Source organism: Lutra lutra, chromosome 8, assembly GCF_902655055.1.
Source record: "Lutra lutra chromosome 8, mLutLut1.2, whole genome shotgun sequence".
Lineage (NCBI taxonomy): Eukaryota > Metazoa > Chordata > Mammalia > Carnivora > Mustelidae > Lutra > Lutra lutra.
Window position 1 is genome coordinate 58165875 of NC_062285.1, and position 17886 is coordinate 58183760.

Genomic DNA, 17886 nt, shown 5'->3' on the forward strand with positions numbered 1-17886 from the left:
ATTTATTTGTCAGAGAGAGAAAGAGCACAAGCAGGGGGAGCAGCAGGCAGAGAGAGAAACAGACACCTGCTGAGCAGGGAGTCCAACTCAGGACTTGATCCTGGGACCCTGGGATGATGACCTGAGCTGAAGACAGATGCTTAACCAACAGAGCCACCCAGGCATCCCTGTGGTCTTAAAATTTGCTTTTTTCCACTCAAAAGTATCTTATGAGCATCTTTCCATGTCAGTAAATATACTTGGATCACACGATTGCTGAGAAAAGTAGAGTCTAGTTACCAAGGCAAAATGCCACTTAGAGTGGCAGGGCTCCTGTTCGGGCTGGACATGGGCACGGCAGGTGCAGATGGAGACCCAGATGACTCATCCATTGTGTGGCAGGAGGTAACATCCAGCAAAGCATGCTATAGGCGATAAGGCAGCACCAGCATCCAGTTTAATTCTTTTCCAACAAGAAGACTCTTCACACTTTATGTATTTCCAATCCATTCATTCTTCCACCAGTGAATCGTCTTGTCAGTGAAGATTTAAACACTAAAATCAAGCAGTTGCCCTCTGTAAGTTTTTTTTTCAGACCTGGGTACTATTTGATGAAGCAGCTCCTGCAGTGTCTTCAGGAGAATAATAGGGTGAGAGATTTAATTCCCAATATAGCTGCTAATCCTGTTTAATTCCCGGAAGTCTTTCAGTCCTAGGTGGTTTGTCCTTTCTTTCTTAGCTGAAAGACCGGTGAGTCACAGACCACAGGGAGGGCACGAAGGTACTGGAGTTCGTGGCTTATTGGGAGGTGGTGCTGCTCTGTTTATTTATAGGAACGCTTTCAGAGTATGGGACATTGAATTTTACTTCGTCAAGCATGTTTCCTCTGTTATCGTGGAACAGCCCTGGCAGTTTCCAGGTTGTTTGCAATCCTACGTGTATCAATTAATTCCATTTTGACCCAGGTGAAAGTGACCTCTCTCAGATGCGTAAGTGTATGTCTTTCAATCCAGAAAGTGGGTGGTAGTGTTTTCATATGCAGCCTGGATATTTGTCCACCAGAGGATCTGTGAAATAGTAAATTTTCTGACAACCAAGAATTTACACATGGACAGACATGAAGAGAAGAGCAGAGGGGGAAAAAAGAGGATTAGGTTCTTATGTAAAAATAAAATTTGTTCTATGCATGTAGATTATGTCAGATATGATGAAATACCATTTATGCAAATACATGTAAAAGTCTGGTGAGTTCTCTCAATTTCTATCAATACTTTCAATCCTTGATGATACTATACTGCGCCTTTGTCATATTTAAAAGAAAGAAAACCCCAGCAGGATTCCCCATGTAATTTTGTGACATGTAATGATGAACTTGTATTAATGTATATCTGCGGGGTTTAAAGTGTCCAGTATTTTGCTTCCTCTTTCTTGTTTTCCTTATTAATCTTTGGATAAAAATCCCTTGTTTCCCATGTAACTATCATTAGATCTGGGCTCTCCTTTCTTCTCATTTTGTCCTTATAAGGCTATCCTGTTTTATCACTTCCTGCTTCAGCTCTTGACTTTTTCTCTCTTCCCCTCTCCGTCTCCCGTCTCCCGGGCTGGATGCTTTCTCCATGTGGCAGGGCTGTGACTGTTCACAGCTGTCTGAAACGCCAGTGGACCAGAAGCTGCTTAGAGTTCTAACTTTCATTTTACAAAGAACATGTTTGAATGTTTCACCAGGCAAGTTGTAACTGGCACTGACTTCTTGTTCTTCTAGAACACTGAAAGTCTCCCCCAGCACTGCAGGAGGGGAATCCTGACTGTGTTAAAGAAGAAGTGGGAGAACCCAGCCCAGGGCACAGAGTCTCACACAGACGCCCTGCGGAACGGCAGCGCCGAGGTCAGACACGGAGGCGGCGGTCCTGCGGGTGACTTGTCTAGAAGCTCTGCCTCTGAGGCCGAAGCTGACCAGGAAGGAAGAGCCCACCCCAGACCTAGACTCGGATCTCCTCCTGAAGCCCTTACTCAGTGTCTGTATCCCTGCACTGAGGCCAGTGAGCGTCTTAAAGACCACTCGAAGGAAAGTAAAAAAATGGAAAATTGTCTAGGAGAATCCAGGCATGAAGTAGGAAAACCTGAAATCAGTGAAAACACAGAAGCCTCAAACAAAATAGAGAAATACAATGTTCCGCTGAACAGACTTAAGATGATGTTTGAGAAGGGTGAACCAGCTCCAACCAAGGTAAGGACTGGGCCAGTGGCAGGCTTGAGAAAGCCAATTCACGTGATTTAAACAAAGCTGTTTTTCTGATCTAGACAGTTCGAGTGGTGGCCAGTATGTCTTTTGATTCAGAATTAAATGAATTAACGAAAAGTCTCGAATATTATAGATGCTAAGGTTTGCCCATCTTTGACGCAATTTCAAGTGAAACTTACACCCTGGGATTGAGGTTAATATCTAGAAACAAAGAGTTTGATGCCGATTGGATTTTGTGTTTTTGTACGCGTGCCCTTTTAATTTGTCTTCCTGTGCCTTTTGTCATTTGTAGCTTTGGGGGGTGGAATTACTGCTGAATATCTCTCCGCGTGGACACAGCTGCAGGCTGAGTGTTAAGGCCAGAGTTTAATATTAAGACTGAGGCTCAGTTGTCTCTTTGCTAGCTGCCTCCTTCTCTTCTCAACTTCCTCATCTGTGCTTCCCAACAAATGTTTTCTATCAGCTAAAATCCTCTCCCAGGAAAAATCAATGAGGATAGCCAGACTAGCTGTAGCCTTCAGGAGTTTTGACTTGCAAATGCACAGGGTTGCATTTTCCTACAACTGCTAATGAAATTTGATCCTTCATGTGGATTGCAGACGGGGTACCCAGAGGGAATTACTTAACTAGAAAATGAGTTACATATGCGGGTGACTTATAACACAATCCAGGGGCTGCAGAACTGGTAAATTTTTCCAGTTTTCTCATACTTTCCTGCATATCTGGCTTTGTACATGGGGATGGTTTGTTACAACAGTCATTATAATGAAATAAACAGATCTGACAGGAAGCAAAGCCCTCATTTTCTCTAGATTCCATCTAGATCGGAAAGCTGAAATTTTTTAAGCTAAATATTTGGCCCAAATCCCTACATGTGTGAAGTAATGTATAAGACCTGCTTTCTGAGACAAAAAACTCGGTAACTCATCCTCTAGTCTTCGGTTTCGTTTGACGTGACTTAGTTTATCTCTTCCCGTGACTTACAGTGCCTGTAGCTTTCCTGCCTAGGAAAGTTCTTGGGTGTTTAAAGGATTGTCTACTTCGAGGATATAGTAAGAATTTTTAAAGGTTTGCAAACCTAGAACCCTTTCCTGTGCATGAGTTTTAGCTCTATTTTAACATTAAAACCAGTTGGCAAAAGATGGAGCCACAAAGTGGTTTTATGACTTTCCTTAAAACTCTCATCCCTCTCAATTTTTAGTCCTCTAGGCCTGCCAACTCCCTCTTTCTCCTTTATGGTCTTAATAAAAAAAAAAAATTTTTTTAAATTTAAATAGGAAGAAGAATTTTAAGTGGAAGGGAAAAAATGTCAGAACTCCTAAATAGAGAGGAAGGGGTTTTGTTGTGACTCAAAGCACCATTGTAAGCCTCCTCCTCAGAGACCCTGTTAGGGGCAGGACGGCTGATGTCATGCCAGAACACACAATGTCGATTCAGTGCAAAAGCCTGGTGCGTGTCGAAACTGGCCTAAGGTAGGAAATGACTGGGATTGCAGCGAACAAAAATGCTGATTATGTGTAAGGATCTGGTGAGAGACTTTTTTCTCATAAATGTCTGGTGAGAGATGGGTCAGAACAAGCCTATCACTTTTTGGCTGGTCAGAGTAGAGAAAGACTCCATGTAAAGAAAGATCCTTCTAGATCTCTAATAGCACAGAGCAGGTAGCTTGATTGTTAAGGTATAGGTATAGGAAGATGGGGCCGTGGAGGGAGAGTGTCTAAGATTGACCTGGGCTTTCTTAGGTGCCCTTTAAAACTTCCTGATTAAATAGTCATTTGTCACTTAATGGACTTCTTCTTTTTTTTTTTTTGTTTTGTTTTGTTTTGTTTTATATCTCTATATAATTTAATGGGTCATCTGTTATTGATAAACACTGTAAATACATTACACTATCATTTATATGATGGGTTATACAATGTATGATACCGAATCTTAAAGCTTCTTTTTAATCTTTCATTGTATCTGAATAATCAGGGAGAAGGGCTGTTTACAAAAATAATCATACATTATTAAAGTAGAAATGATGAAACTTTCAGGTTGACAATGCATGTAAATAACAACCTTGTTAGAATTCCACATCTGTTATTATCACAATATACTTACCTGTTGAAGCTAAAACCATGAGGCAAATAATGCTTGAACAAGAACAGCATTAAATTTATATATAAAAAAACTTCTGGGGGCGCCTGGGTGGATCAGTGGTTTGGGCCGCTGCCTTCGGCTCGGGTCGTGATCTCGGGGTCCTGGGATCGAGCTCCACATCGGGCTCTCCGCTCAGCGGGGAGCCTGCCTCCCTCTCTCTCTGCCTAACTCTCTGTCCACCCGTGATCTCCCTCTGTCAAATAAATAAATAGAATCTTTAAAAAAAAAAAAAAAAACTTCTGGCAAAATTCCACAACTTTTCCAAGAAAGAGTCACTTTGTTTAGTCCAAAAATCAAATCCTATCCAGCAAGTAGTATTACTTCAATAATATGAAGTCTTGTCTACTACTCATATTAATCTATATATTACAGACAGCATTAATAACGTCCCCAAATAAAATATTTCATTAATACCAGGCATTCTTAAAGCCTAAAAGCTTAAGAAATAAAGTGTAAAAAAAACCAGGGGAGTTAAAATAAGGGCTTCTGAACTTAAAATAGTTATTTTTTCTTTAATTTTTTTTTCAGTGTTCCAAGATTCATTGTTTATGCACCACACCCAGTGTTCCATGCAATACCTGCTCTCTTTAATACCCCCACAAGGCTCACCCATCCCCCCATTCCCTTCCTTTCCAAAACCCTCAGTTTGTTTCTCAGAGTCCACAGTCTCTCATGGTTTGTCTCCCCCTCTGATTTTCCCCAACTCACTTCTCTCCATCTCCCAATACTCTCCACATTATTCCTTATGCTCCACAAGTAAGTGAAACCATCTGATAATTGACTCTCTCTGCTTGACTTATTTCACTCAGCATAATCTCTTCCAGTCCCATCCATGTTGCTACAAAAGTTGGGTATTCATCCTTTCTGATGGAGGCATGATACTCCATAGTGTATATGGACCACATCTTCCTTATCCATTCGTCCGGTGAAGGGCATCTTGGTTCTTTCCACAGTTTGATGACTGTGGCCACTGCCGCTATGAACACTGGGGTACAGATGGCCCTTCTTTTCACTCCATCTGTATCTTTGGGGTAATTAACCAGTAGTGCAACTTAAAATACTCGTTGAGCTCTGTTGTATAGTCTAACATTTTGGTTTCCTGGGTTCAGTCATACTGAATTGTCTACCGGGTTTAGTGGCTTCTTGCATTAGCTCCTGCAACTGTCCGATCTGTTCATCACGAAAGTCATTAAGTCTTTCTTCTGGGAGGGCAGCTCCAAAACATACTTTTTCTGTTGAATTTTGTCTGTTTTCATTAGTTTGTTGCCATAACACTGCTGCATACACATTCTTCCTACGTGTCGCAGTGGGGAGAGCACTTCTGGATAATTTTGATGCCATGGGGCTGTTTCTCCACGACTGGGCCTGTCGGTGGGTTTTATTTTTTTTATTTTTTTTTTTTAAAGATTTTATTTATTTATTTGAGAGCGAGACAGTGAGAGAGAGCATGAGGGAGGAGAAGGTCAGAGGGAGAAGCAGACTCCCCATGGAGCTGGGAGCCCGATGTGGGACTTGATCCCGGGACCCCGGGATCATGACCTGAGCCGAAGGCAGTCGTCCAACCAACTGAGCCACCCAGGTGTCCCCTGTCGGTGGGTTTTAAAAGAGGCAACAGCATCCGGCCCGCTGGCCTCCATGACTCCATGAGTCAGGCTGGGTGTTGCCGCCGTGCGAAGGTGGGGATGGGATGGAGACGCCGTTCATCCTCCCGCTTCGGGCTTCCAGGGGCGAGGGGCCAATTTCACTTAATGGACTTCTTAATAAAAGAGAGCTGCCCTTGGTTTTATAGCTGTTTCTAAATAAGCATCCTTATCCATGTTAGACCCATGGGTAGTTTGCTTTAAAAAGTATTGTCTAATATTTTCAAAAAATGTTTAAAAAGAAGTTTTGTCTACTTTAGCCTAAGGAATAACTCATTAGTTTGAAACTATGTTATGGTTATTGTTAACATAATTTCAGCTTTAATATGGATAAGGCTTTAATCGGTAAGTTACATAATTGGCTCTTTGAAAGGAAGCTCTGAGAAATATGGTAGGGACCCTAGAAGTCTCTTTAGGAGTAAGAGTCTGCAAGAAAGAATGTATACCTCAAAGCTAACAAATGAGTACCTCCATGAGACAAGTAAATACGGTAGGTACAAATTGTGTGAATCTTTGGTTCCGTAATTAAATTTTAGAGAACTGGACTGAATCTCAACTAACTAGCTGGGCAGGGTCAGGGAACACATAGATAATGGAAATAATGTTCTTTTTTTTTTTTTTTTTTTAGATTTTATTTATTTATTTGACAGAGAGAAATCACAAGTAGGCAGAGAGGCAGGCAGAGAGAGAGGAGGAAGCAGGCTCCCCGCCGAGCAGAAAGCCCGATGCGGGGCCCGAACCCAGGACCTGGGATCATGACCTGAGCCGAAGGCAGCGGCTCAACCCACTGAGCCACCCAGGCGCCCCTGGAAATAATGTTCTAATGTTGTGTCCTCCTAAATCTTTTTCTCAGTTATTTACAGGAGACAAAGTTAATTGGCTTGAGTTCCACTTTTCTTAGTCTCTCTTGCTCCCTTTTGCCTGAGATGGTTCTGTTCTTGTCCACTTTCCTTCCTGATCTCTGCCCTCCTGTTTTTTTTCTCTCTCCTTGTGAAATCTCATCTCTTTCCATGACTCCAAGAGGTGAATCCCCAAACTAGATTCTAATCCTCAGTTCTTAACCCAAGCTTCAGCCTCATATTTCTGGTTGCCTGCCAAATCAACAGCTCTCCTTGAATGAATATCCCTTAAGCAGTCACATTCAAGAAGGCTAAAAAAGAATCCATTGTCTTTCCAAAAAAACCTGCTTTACCCCGGTGTTCCTTCATGCATTACCATGCACCAAATCTCTTTGTCCTTAAAACTTGAAATCAGTTCTCCCTTCTGCCTGCCTCCTCTTCCCAATCAGTCACTTACTAAGCCATCTAAATAAGCCTACCCTTGGGGTGCCTGGGTGGCTCAGTCAGTTGGGCATCTGCCTTCAGTTCGGGTCCTGGGATCGAATCCCCACATTAGGCTCCCCACTCAGCAGGGAGTCTGCTTCCCCCTTTTTCCCCCACTTGTGTTCTCTTTGTCTCTCAAATAAATAAATAAAACCATTAGGTAAATAAATCCATAAATAAGGCTACCCTCCACACATCTCTCAAATATGGGCCATTCTATCTGGTATCATAGTATTGCTATGACCTTCCCTATCAGCTTCTTCTCTTTCTTCCGCTGCATCCTCTACACTCTTGCTATTTATTTTTCTAAATAGAATTGTACTTTACTCCCTCAATCAGAAACTTTTTTTTTTTAAAGATTTTATTTATTTATTTGACAGACAAAGATCACAAGTAGGCAGAGAGGCAGGCAGAGAGAGAGAGAGGAGGAAGCAGGCTCCCTGCAGAGCAGAGAGCCCGATGTGGGGCTCGATCCCAGGACCCTGGGATCATGACCTGAGCCGAAGGCAGAGGCTTAACCCACTGAGCCACCCAGGTGCCCGTCAATCAGAAACTTTTGATGACCCGGGGTACCACCCAGGCAGTCGGTTAAGTGCATCTGACTCTTGATTTCTGTTTGGGTCATGATCTCAGGATCATGAGATCGAGCCCCATGTAGGGTTCCACACTCAGTGCAGAGTCTGCATAAGATCCTCTCTCCCTCTGCCCCTCCCACTCATTCTCTCTCTCTCTCTCTCTCTCTCTCTCAAATACATAAATAAATAAACCTTTTTAAAAATCTGAATACTCAAAATTAACCCATATTCAATATTTAGGTCTTCCACAGTCTGAGTTCAACCTATCTTTCAGTCTCAGAGCCAGTCTTACACTTAAACCCTGGATCACTCCTCGCTCTCTAAATCAGTCATGCCTAGCCCCCATTACTGCCTTCTGAAATCTTTCTCCTCAAGGTCAGTCAAAACTGGGAGACCTTGGGGCACCTGGGTGGCTCAGTGGGTTAAAGCCTCTGCCTTCGGCTCAGGTCATAATCCCAGAGTCCTGGGATGGAGCCCCTAATCTAATCGGGCTCTCTGCTCAGCAGGGAGCCTGCTTCCTCCTCTCTGTCTGCTTCTCTGCCTACTTGTGATCTCTGTCAAATAAATAAATAAAATCTTAAAAAAAAAACAAAAACAAAAACAACAAAAAACTGGGAGACTTACCTTGGTTTCTCTCAGATAAATTAACCCTTCTATACCTATAGAATTTTCTTTTTACTTCTGTTTGGGCATTTATATCTGCTTTCCTTAATAATCATGTGTAAATTTGTATATTCCTGGGGCACCTGGGTGGCTCAGTCAGTTAAGCGTCTGACTTGTTTTCAGCTCAGGTCATGATCTCAGGGTGGTGGGATTGAGCCCCCTATTGACCTCTGCACTGAGATGGGAGGGGGTTTCTACTTTTCCCTCCCACCCTGCTCTTCCTTCCCTCCACTACCTCTCCTCTATCTCTAAAAAATAAAATCTTCTGGGGCACCTGGGTGGCTCAGTGGGTTAAGCCGCTGCCTTCGGCTCAGGTCATGATCTCAGAGTCCTGGGATCGAGCCCCACATTGGGCTCTCTGCTCAGCAGGGAGCCTGCTTCCTCCTCTCTCTGCCTGCCTCTCTGCCTGCTTGTGATCTGTCAAATAAATAAATAAAATCTTTAAAAAAATAAAAAATAAAAAGGCAAAAAAAAAAAAATCTTCTTGGGGCGCCTGGGTGGCTCAGTGGGTTAAGGCCTCTGCCTTCAGCTCAGGTCATGATCCCAGGGTCCTGGGATCGAGCCTCACATTGGGCTCTCTGCTCAGCAGGGAGCCTGCTTCTCCCCCTCCCCTCTCTCTGCCTGCCTGTCTGCCTACTTGTGATTTCTGTCAAATAAATAAAAATAAAAATATAAAAAAATAATAAAGTAAAATAAAATATTAAAAAAAAATAAAATCTTCTTTAAAAATTTGTATACTTCCAAAGTCTGTAATTTCTTTCAAAAAAGTAATGATGTTTTTCTTCCCCAATGGTTAGTACAATGACTTAGCTCTTAGTGCTTACTTAATAAAAGGAAGAAACAAAGCTTAGAGTTCAGACAGCTTATAAGTAGTAAGAACTGATTAAGTGTTCTTCCTTACTTATTCTCTACTTTTAGTGAATGGATACATCATTCAGGTCAGATAGTTTAGTTGACGTGATGGCTCTAATTCCTAAGAGCAAATGAGCAGTGGGTGGATTAATAATAACCTACCATCATTACTAGGAAGAAGAACCCCCCCCAAGCCCAGTGGCTTATACTGAGGTGGTCTAGCAATTCTAACTTCATGTATATGTTGATCTGGATTTTAGATAGCTGAGATAACTATTCTGGACATCCTTTTATGAAAAAGATAGCTGATTAAGTAGCCATAACCAACATTTGGGTATCCTCATGTTGAGATTTGAATCCATAATCTTTGGAAACCAGGATGTGGGGGTACCTGGGTGGTTCAGTGGGTTCAAGCCTCTGCCTTCAGCGCAGGTCATGATCCCAGGGTCCTGGGATTGAGCCCTGCCTCCGGCTCTCTGCTCAGCGGGGAGCCTGCTTCCTCCTCTCTCTCTCTCTCTCTGCCTGTGTCTCTGCCTACTTGTGATCCCTGTCAAATAAATAAATAAAATCTTAAAAAAAAAAAAAGAAAGAAAGAAACCAGGATGTGGTTATTAAAAAAAAAATTAAGTACCTCTTCTTCTATGCTCTGGAATGACCAGGAGCACGTAAGGAGCATGTGACAGGTTCATTCAGTATTACTTCTTTCTGTTTGGTTCCTAATATATTTGGTTCACACAATCCTTGGATAGGAAAGACCAAATATTTGGGTGACCTATTTCTGCCTTCATCACCTATTTAAATTATTATCTTCTGCTTTGGTCAAGATCGAACCACTTAGGTGTAATGCAAGAAAATAAGACTAAACCGTGAATATCTGTTGATACTTTCATACAGATGTGGAATACTTCTTCCATGAAATATTTCCATTTTCTAGGAGAGAAGTTTGATAAAGGAAGAAAGGAGAGGAGAGGAGAGAGTACCTCCTCACCAAAAATCACTATTCCTAAAACACATAATCTCACTCATTTGCTCATTCTTTGGAGACTAACCATGGATGGGAAGTCACAATGAGGAAATAATGATGTTTGTCCATAAGTGAAAAGAATTAAAATATTTAGACATTTTTTCTTTCTCCTTTTCCCCCCATTATTCATGATATATTTTAATGCTACCAGTTAGTCATATTTTAATTGTGTTAACTTGTCTTACACTACAAAGGCAAAACAGTACATTCAGCTAAAATAGAAGTATCTAAAATAAAAATGGAAGTTTCCCTTGTCCCAGCCCCCTTTTCACTTGTTTGCTACTTTTTTCACTTTGGAGTCCTAAGCCCTTAAACTTCCCTTAGAATTTCTGTTCCTCGGGGCACCTGGGTGGCTTAGGGGGTTGGGCCTCTGCCTTCTGGGCTCAGGTCATGATCTCAGAGTCCTGGGATTAAGCTCGGCAGGAAGCCTGCTTCCCACCCCCCCACCTGCCTCTCTGCCTACTTGTGATCTCTCTCTCTGTCAAATAAATAAATAAATCTTTAAAAAAAAAAGAATTTCTGTTCTCTTATCACCAGACTCATTGTATGAGTGGCTAGCACCAAAACACCAACAAAATCCGCACTTGTTGATATGAGAGTAAAACCATCTTCTTCAAACAGTCCAAAATTTTTGTGATTTTCTTCATATAATTTCCTGGAAGTGACATTTGGTATTTGGTTTAGTTTTCTGTAACTCATACAGAACAGTGTGTACATGCTGGTGTCCTGGAGTAAGCCCTTGAGAAAGGAAGGCAACCAAGCTGAAGTCTGATCTGTGTTCATTAGATATTTTGTCCATAGCCAACCAATCTGTAATCTACATCAAGGAAACAATTTTTATTTCCCTTCTTGAAGAATGGGTAGGTGTCTGTAGGGAATCTACATTGTTATAAAATTATCCATGACATTTTATTTTCTCCTTTCTTGGTTAACAACTACATGTGTTCTCTTACCCACTTAATGTTATCTTAGTAACATTTTTCTTCTGTGTCTTTAATGGCTTAAGTAAGTTATTTGAAATTACATTCCAAGGGGCGCCTGGGTGGCCCAGTGGGTTAAGGCCTCTGCCTTCGGCTCGGGTCATGGTCCCAGGGTCCTGGGATCGAGCCCTGCATCGGGCCTCCCTGCTAGGCAGGGATCCTGCTTCCCTTCCTCTCTCTCTGCCTGTCTCTCTGCCTACTTGTGATCTCTGTCAAATAAATAAATAAAATCTTAAAAAAAATAAAGAAGAAATTATATTCCAAGAAGAATAAAATCCTGAGGATGTTCATAATTGCTATTAATTGCATACTTTTTTTTTAAGATTTTATTTATTTATTTGTTAGAGAGAGAGAGAGAGCATGAGCACAGGCAGACAGAGAGGTAGGCAGAGGCAGAGGGAGAAGCAGGCTCCCCGCTGAGCAAGGAGCCGGATGTGGGACTCAATCCCAAGACGCTGGGATCAGGACCTGAGCCGAAGGCAGCCGCTTAACCAACTGAGCCACCCAGGCGTCCCTAATTGCATACTTTTAAGCCATAGTTTTCAGATGGACTTAAGGAGGAAAGGGACTTGAATAACTGTCAATATCACTGTAGGGTGTTTCTTTTGAGAGAAAGGTGAGCACAAGCAAGGGTGGAGAGTGGGGAGGGGCAGAGGGAAAAGCAGACTCCCTGCTGAGCAGGGAGCCCTAGGTGTGCTCCATACCAGGACTCCGAGATCACGACCTAAACCAAAGTCAGATGCTCAACAAACTGAACCACCCAGGCACCCCTAATATAGTCATCTTAATGTAGGGGGGGAGTATATCTTTAGTTTGCTTATCAGCATATCTTATATTGACCCAAAATTAGACCTCCAATAGATACATTGCTAGAGCTTTAAATATGGATACAGTAACTGGTTTTGTTAAATAAACATAAGAATTATCTTTGTTTTTTTCTATCAATGCCATCTTTCTCATATGTCCTACTAAAAGTAATTTTTTTTTGCTGATTTATTATATTCATCCATGATTTATAAACTACTTCTATAATTTCAAAATGTAAGTTCACTGTTCTCAGTGTTATTTTGACTGGCCTCTCTCTAGCAGATCATTTCTGGTAATGATGCCATACCAGTGTAAATTAAATTTTATTTACCCTTAATTAGTAACTGAGTAATTCTTTCATCTTTCGTGGTAAGGTAGTAATGGGTCTGGGTATAGAGATGCTGATCACGCAATTCTGATATTTCTCACTGTTGCTCTAAGTGGCTGTTCTTGATATACCAGCTGGAGACCAGTCATCTCTTTTCTGTTTACTTTCTTTTTATTTATTTATTTATTTATTTGTCAGAGAGAGAGAGAGAAAAAGCAGGTAGAGGTGGAGAGAGAAGCAGGCTCCCTCAAGCAAGGAGCCTGATGCGGGACTCGATCCCAAGACCCTCGGATCATGACCTGAGCCTAAGGCAGCAGCTTAACCAACTGAGCCACCCAGGCGTCCCTTCTGTTTACTTTCAAGCCAACACTAACAGGTTTTTAGCTGGTTTCATTACAATAAAACATTTTGAAAAGTTAACAACAACAACAAAAATATTGAAAAGAAATGTCAAAGGGGCACCTGGGTGGCTCAGTCAGTTAAGCCTCTGCATTTGGTTCAGGTCATGATCTCTGGGTCTTGGGATTGAGCCCCACATCAGGCTTCTGCTTCTCTCACTCTCTACCTCTGCCTCTTCCCACCGCTCATTCTCTCTCTCTATCTCTCTCATAAATAAAATCTAGAAAGAAAGAAAGAGGAAGAAAACAAAAGAAAGGAGGAAAGGAAAGAAAAGAAAAATAGAAAGATAGAAAAAAGAAAAAGAATGTCAGAGGACTGGAATGTTCTGTAAGCAAAATTGGCTCCATGAAGTTTGGAGTGGTCAGAAAGACTTCACTTAACCCCTCAAATATGACCTCCTTTATCTTTGTGGAATCAGACTCACTCCTAGATTAGACAATATAGGTATGTATATCCAGATGAATATTTTAGTCATTTCCTCTAGTCTTCTAACTCATCAATGAGTTACAATGAGTGAAAAATCCCTATTAATATCTTTTTTTTAAGATTTTATTTATTTATTTGAGAGAGAGACAGTGAGAGAGAGCATGAGCGAGGAGAAGGTCAGAGAGAGAAGCAGACTCCCCGCGGAGCCGGGAGCCCGATGCGGGACTCGATCCCGGGACTCCAGGATCATGAGCTGAGCCGAAGGCAGTCGTCCAACCAACTGAGCCACCCAGGCGTCCCTTTTTTTTTTTTTTAAAGATTTAAAAATCCCTATTAATATCTTTGACATAAATCCTAAAACTGTACAGGACTGTAAGGTTATTTAATCCAGCTCACTGCTCTCAGGATATTAAAATTCCAAATTTGCAGATGGAAACAGCAATCAGACACATTAACTGACATGCCCAATGTGATTGGTTAATTAATATCAGAACAAGGACTGAAATTGTTTAATAACCTGTCTCTACCATGTAACAGTGTCTTCATTAATATTGTAATAACTGTTTATTAAGTAAAAACAATTGGCTATGACCTCCCTTATCTGAAATCTAAGGAAATCAGCAAAAATTTAAAACATATCAACAATTGTATTCTCAAAGACTTTAACTCTCTATCTTCCCGCTTCCCACATTTTGCAGTCTTGTAACTGAATTCAAAGCATCAGGGTAATGAAGAGAATACATACGTTGGAATGTAAGAGATTTGTACTAAAACTCTTGAGTCAGAAACTTATCTGTCCTCCTTCCCCTGCCACACACAGTAAACCAGAAAGGAGGAAAAAAAGCCAAGTAACCCTGGAAAAGCCAGTAACCTTCACCAGGAAAAAAGAATAGAACAGCTGTGTACAATGATATCCTATCATTGCATAAGTAGTTTTCACATGGTTTTCATCCCTGTGTGCTCACTGTTTCGTGTGCTTTATCTTATGTTTGGTCTTTTTTATATAACCTTTCTATGTATTTTCCTAGTTCATGTGATTATCCTTTGATGGCAATGTAGTATTTCATTAGAGTTTAATCATGCCCCAGTAATTAGATATTTTTCTAGTCTAATTAAAAAAATTTAAAGCATCTTGGCGGAAACATTTTGTTTTTAGCTCTTTGGGAGGAGGGCAATATTACTGAAGTGATGTTCTCATGATCAAAAGCCATAATTCATTAAACGTTCTTTTTGGGGCACCTGGGTGTCTCAGTTGGTTAAGTGTCTGCCTTCAGCTCAGGTCATGATCTCGGGATCCCTGGATTGGCCAGGGTTGGGCTCCCTGCTCAGTGGGGAGTCTGCTTCTCCTTCTGCCTCTGCCCTTCCCCCTGCTTATGCTCTCCCTCTCTCTCCCAAGTGAATGGGCAAAAAAATCTTAAAGAAGAAAAAAGTTCTTATATATTTTCAGCTGGTTCTCAAAAATTACACTACTTTATAACACTACTAGTGCAATCTAAGGACATATTTAATTCTCCAGCACCTTGTCAGCATTTGGTTTTTATCATTTTTATCTATTTGTATTAATAAATATTGAAGTATTGCCCCTCCTTTCTTTTTTTTTTTTTTAAGATTTTATTTATTTATTTGAGAGAGAGAGAGCACAAGTAGAGGAAGGGGTAGAGGAAGAGGGGGAGTCAGACTCCCTGTTGAGCAGGGAGCCCAGACCTGGTGACCCAGGCCCATCCAGGGACCCTGGGATCGTGACCTGAGCTGAAGGCAGACACTTAACCAGCTGAGCCACCCAGGCAACCCTTCCTTTCTTTTCTTTTTTTCCTAACTGTAAGAGTAACGTATAATTTTTGTAGAATGCTTAGAAATACAGAAAAGATAGAGAAATCCTACAACCTGGATATAAAGCGCTCCTTCTTTATGTATTATTTTACTTAAAAGAGCTCCATTTTTTTCTGTTTTCTTCTACCTGAAGAAGGAAATGTTTTTCTCTCAGTACTTTGAGAAATTAAGGCTAGGTTTTATCTACACCCTATGCACAGTTCAACAAAGTCCCATTTTCCCTAAAAGTCACCCTCTACCCTTGACTTTGGAGGGATGAGAGTCTGAAAGAAGGTCAAAGTTGAAAGTTTGAAGGAAGTGGCTGAGAGAAGTATAAGGAAAATTAAAGTGTTAAGAATCAATTTTTAGGGAGCCCGAGTGGCTCAGTTGATTGAGCTACTTCACCTCAGGTCATGATCCTGGAGTCCCCCTCATGCTCTCTCTCTCTCTTATTCTCTCTCAGATAAATAAATAAATTCTTAAAAAAGAAAAAGAATCAACTTTTAGACAGAATTTTTCCTAAAAATTAGGGGGACAGGAAATCCTGCTTTTTACTTGATATTTAGGACCTCACTTACTTTATTCCCTTAAGAAAATTTTTCCGGAGAGCTGCCTGAATGGCTCAGTTGGTTAACAGACTGCCTTTGGCTCAGGTCATGATCTCAGGGTCCTGGGATCCGAGTCCCACATCGGGCTCCCTGCTGTCCCTCTCCCTGTGGCCCTCCACCCCTACCTCTACCCCTGCCTGTTCCTGCTGTCTCTCTCTCAAATAAATAAATAAAATCTTAAAAAGAGAGAGAAGACAGTTTTCCAGAGGAAAGAAATTCTACAGACTACTGGCTAAAAGCCCTAAGCTCTTTTTCTTTTATTGGTATGTGTTGATGCATTTGGTTTATGGATTCTGAGAGTAATTTCAAGGGGCCGTCCCACTAATGAGAGTTACTACAGTCAGCTGACAGGAAGGAGGAGTTATGGGGTGGGGTGAGGCCAGGCCTTAGGAAATTCCAGAAAGTCTTGAAGTATCTTGTCTTTTCTCTCTTCTCTTAACAGACTCCCTCAGGCATCTGAGTAAACAGGGCTGAAACGTGATAAAAATGTGTTACAGAAGAGTATTTCAGTATCAGAATTGCTGCTTTTTTTTTTTCTTTTTGTGTTCTTCTACTTCCTTGAGAAATATTAGAGGAAACTCCTCCTTCTTCCTGTACCTCAGATTACCACTTGTAAAATGAGAATCACAAAATTCATTGTAAATGCACTGGAGTTCTTGTTATTCTTAATATTTGAGTGATTTGGAGGTGAACCAGTTTTGAAAGAAATGTTTAGTGCTTCATCTGGGATCTCATTAAAAGCTTTCCCGTCTCAGCGCTGTGTTCTTCCTCAGAACCAGTGTCAGTATAACTTTGATTTCCAGAGACATTTCTATTTTCCTTTAAGACCAAATGGCTTTTCACATTCACTTTTTCAGTACTTGGAAGAAAAAAATTAGGAGTACTAATACCCTCATGTACCAGAAGGCTTTAAAAAAGGAAAAAGCTCTTAACTTTATTTAACCCGAAGGTTTAAATTGAAAGCTAGCAAAGATGGAAAATTTTATGCATCTAAAACCAAAGGAAGCCTCTGCCCTGGCAAGGCATATGTTCTGGTACTAAATGGGCTTGTTCCTAGTAACGCCAGTGCAGGGACTCTGCATGCAACAGAGGGCTTTGACTATGAATACAGACAGGAAACTGAGCTATCTGCAGGTTGTGACACATAACACATAGTCTTGGAATTATATTTGAACTTTACCTTTGACAGAATGTAAATATTTGAAATACTGCTTCATTATTAAGGATGCAGAACCCAGTCTCCTTTGGTTTAAAAAAAAAAAAAAGCCTATTTCCAGGTGTTCTTCCTTTTTTGAGTCCAGAAAATTTTAATTTTGATAGTAATCATCTCACAGTGAAGCAGCATGGAATAATTCTTTGGAATTTCCTTTACTTTAATTGTCTGCAAATGAAAAATACCTTGAAAATTAAAAAATGTGGATGGGGAGGGTATCCTGCCAAATTTATCTTTTCATTTTGGCTGATGATCTTCATTTCTAGATGGGGGGCTGCTCCCAGAGCAAGAGTATGTTGTGTTGTATGAGTCAAGTTCATGTGGTTGATGTTGGTGCAGCTGACACGAGTGTGATGGGGCAAGGTTAGAGCTGCTACAGCTTCTTTTATTTCTTATCATGAAAAATGTAATTAGCAAAGCTAACTGGAGACAAATTATATGAAATGTATATCGAATTTGCAAGGAAGTGTTGTCATTGGTCAGGGGAGGACTTGAAAAAGTTCAGTCTTACACTTGACTGTTGAGTTGATTAGTCCATTGAACTTAAACGTTTAATAACTATTTACTAATGTTGTGTTCAGAAGGGTACTGCTTTACTCTTCTGTCCTACCGGATTTCAGATATCCTTCCCACTTCAAGTTATCTGGAAATAAATTGAGATTTGAATGATAGGATCTGGTTGAAGGCTATCATTGCAAGCTGAATAAACGTGACATATTCTCTGTGTACTCTTGTCTGGGAACATTCTGTGACACTAAATGGCCTTCTTTTAAGTTACTTTTCCAGTCTTAAAAATTATAATTTGTAACTTTAACTAGAGATCTAACCTAGATATGAGGGAGATAAACTCACAAAATAATTTATTTAAAAAATCTGT

The 17886-nt window shown here is 40.9% G+C and overlaps 1 protein-coding gene across 6 annotated transcripts in view; it reads left to right on the forward strand.

The window, feature by feature from the left end:
- Positions 1–17886, forward strand: part of LIMA1 (LIM domain and actin binding 1) — a 94335-nt gene that overhangs the window by 54288 nt on the left and 22161 nt on the right. For all 6 annotated transcript variants that reach the window (XM_047740872.1, XM_047740874.1, XM_047740875.1 and 3 more), the window contains exon 4: positions 1742–2206. In XM_047740872.1, coding sequence (XP_047596828.1) covers positions 1742–2206 — 465 coding nt within the window. The remainder of the gene's footprint in view (positions 1–1741; positions 2207–17886) is intronic.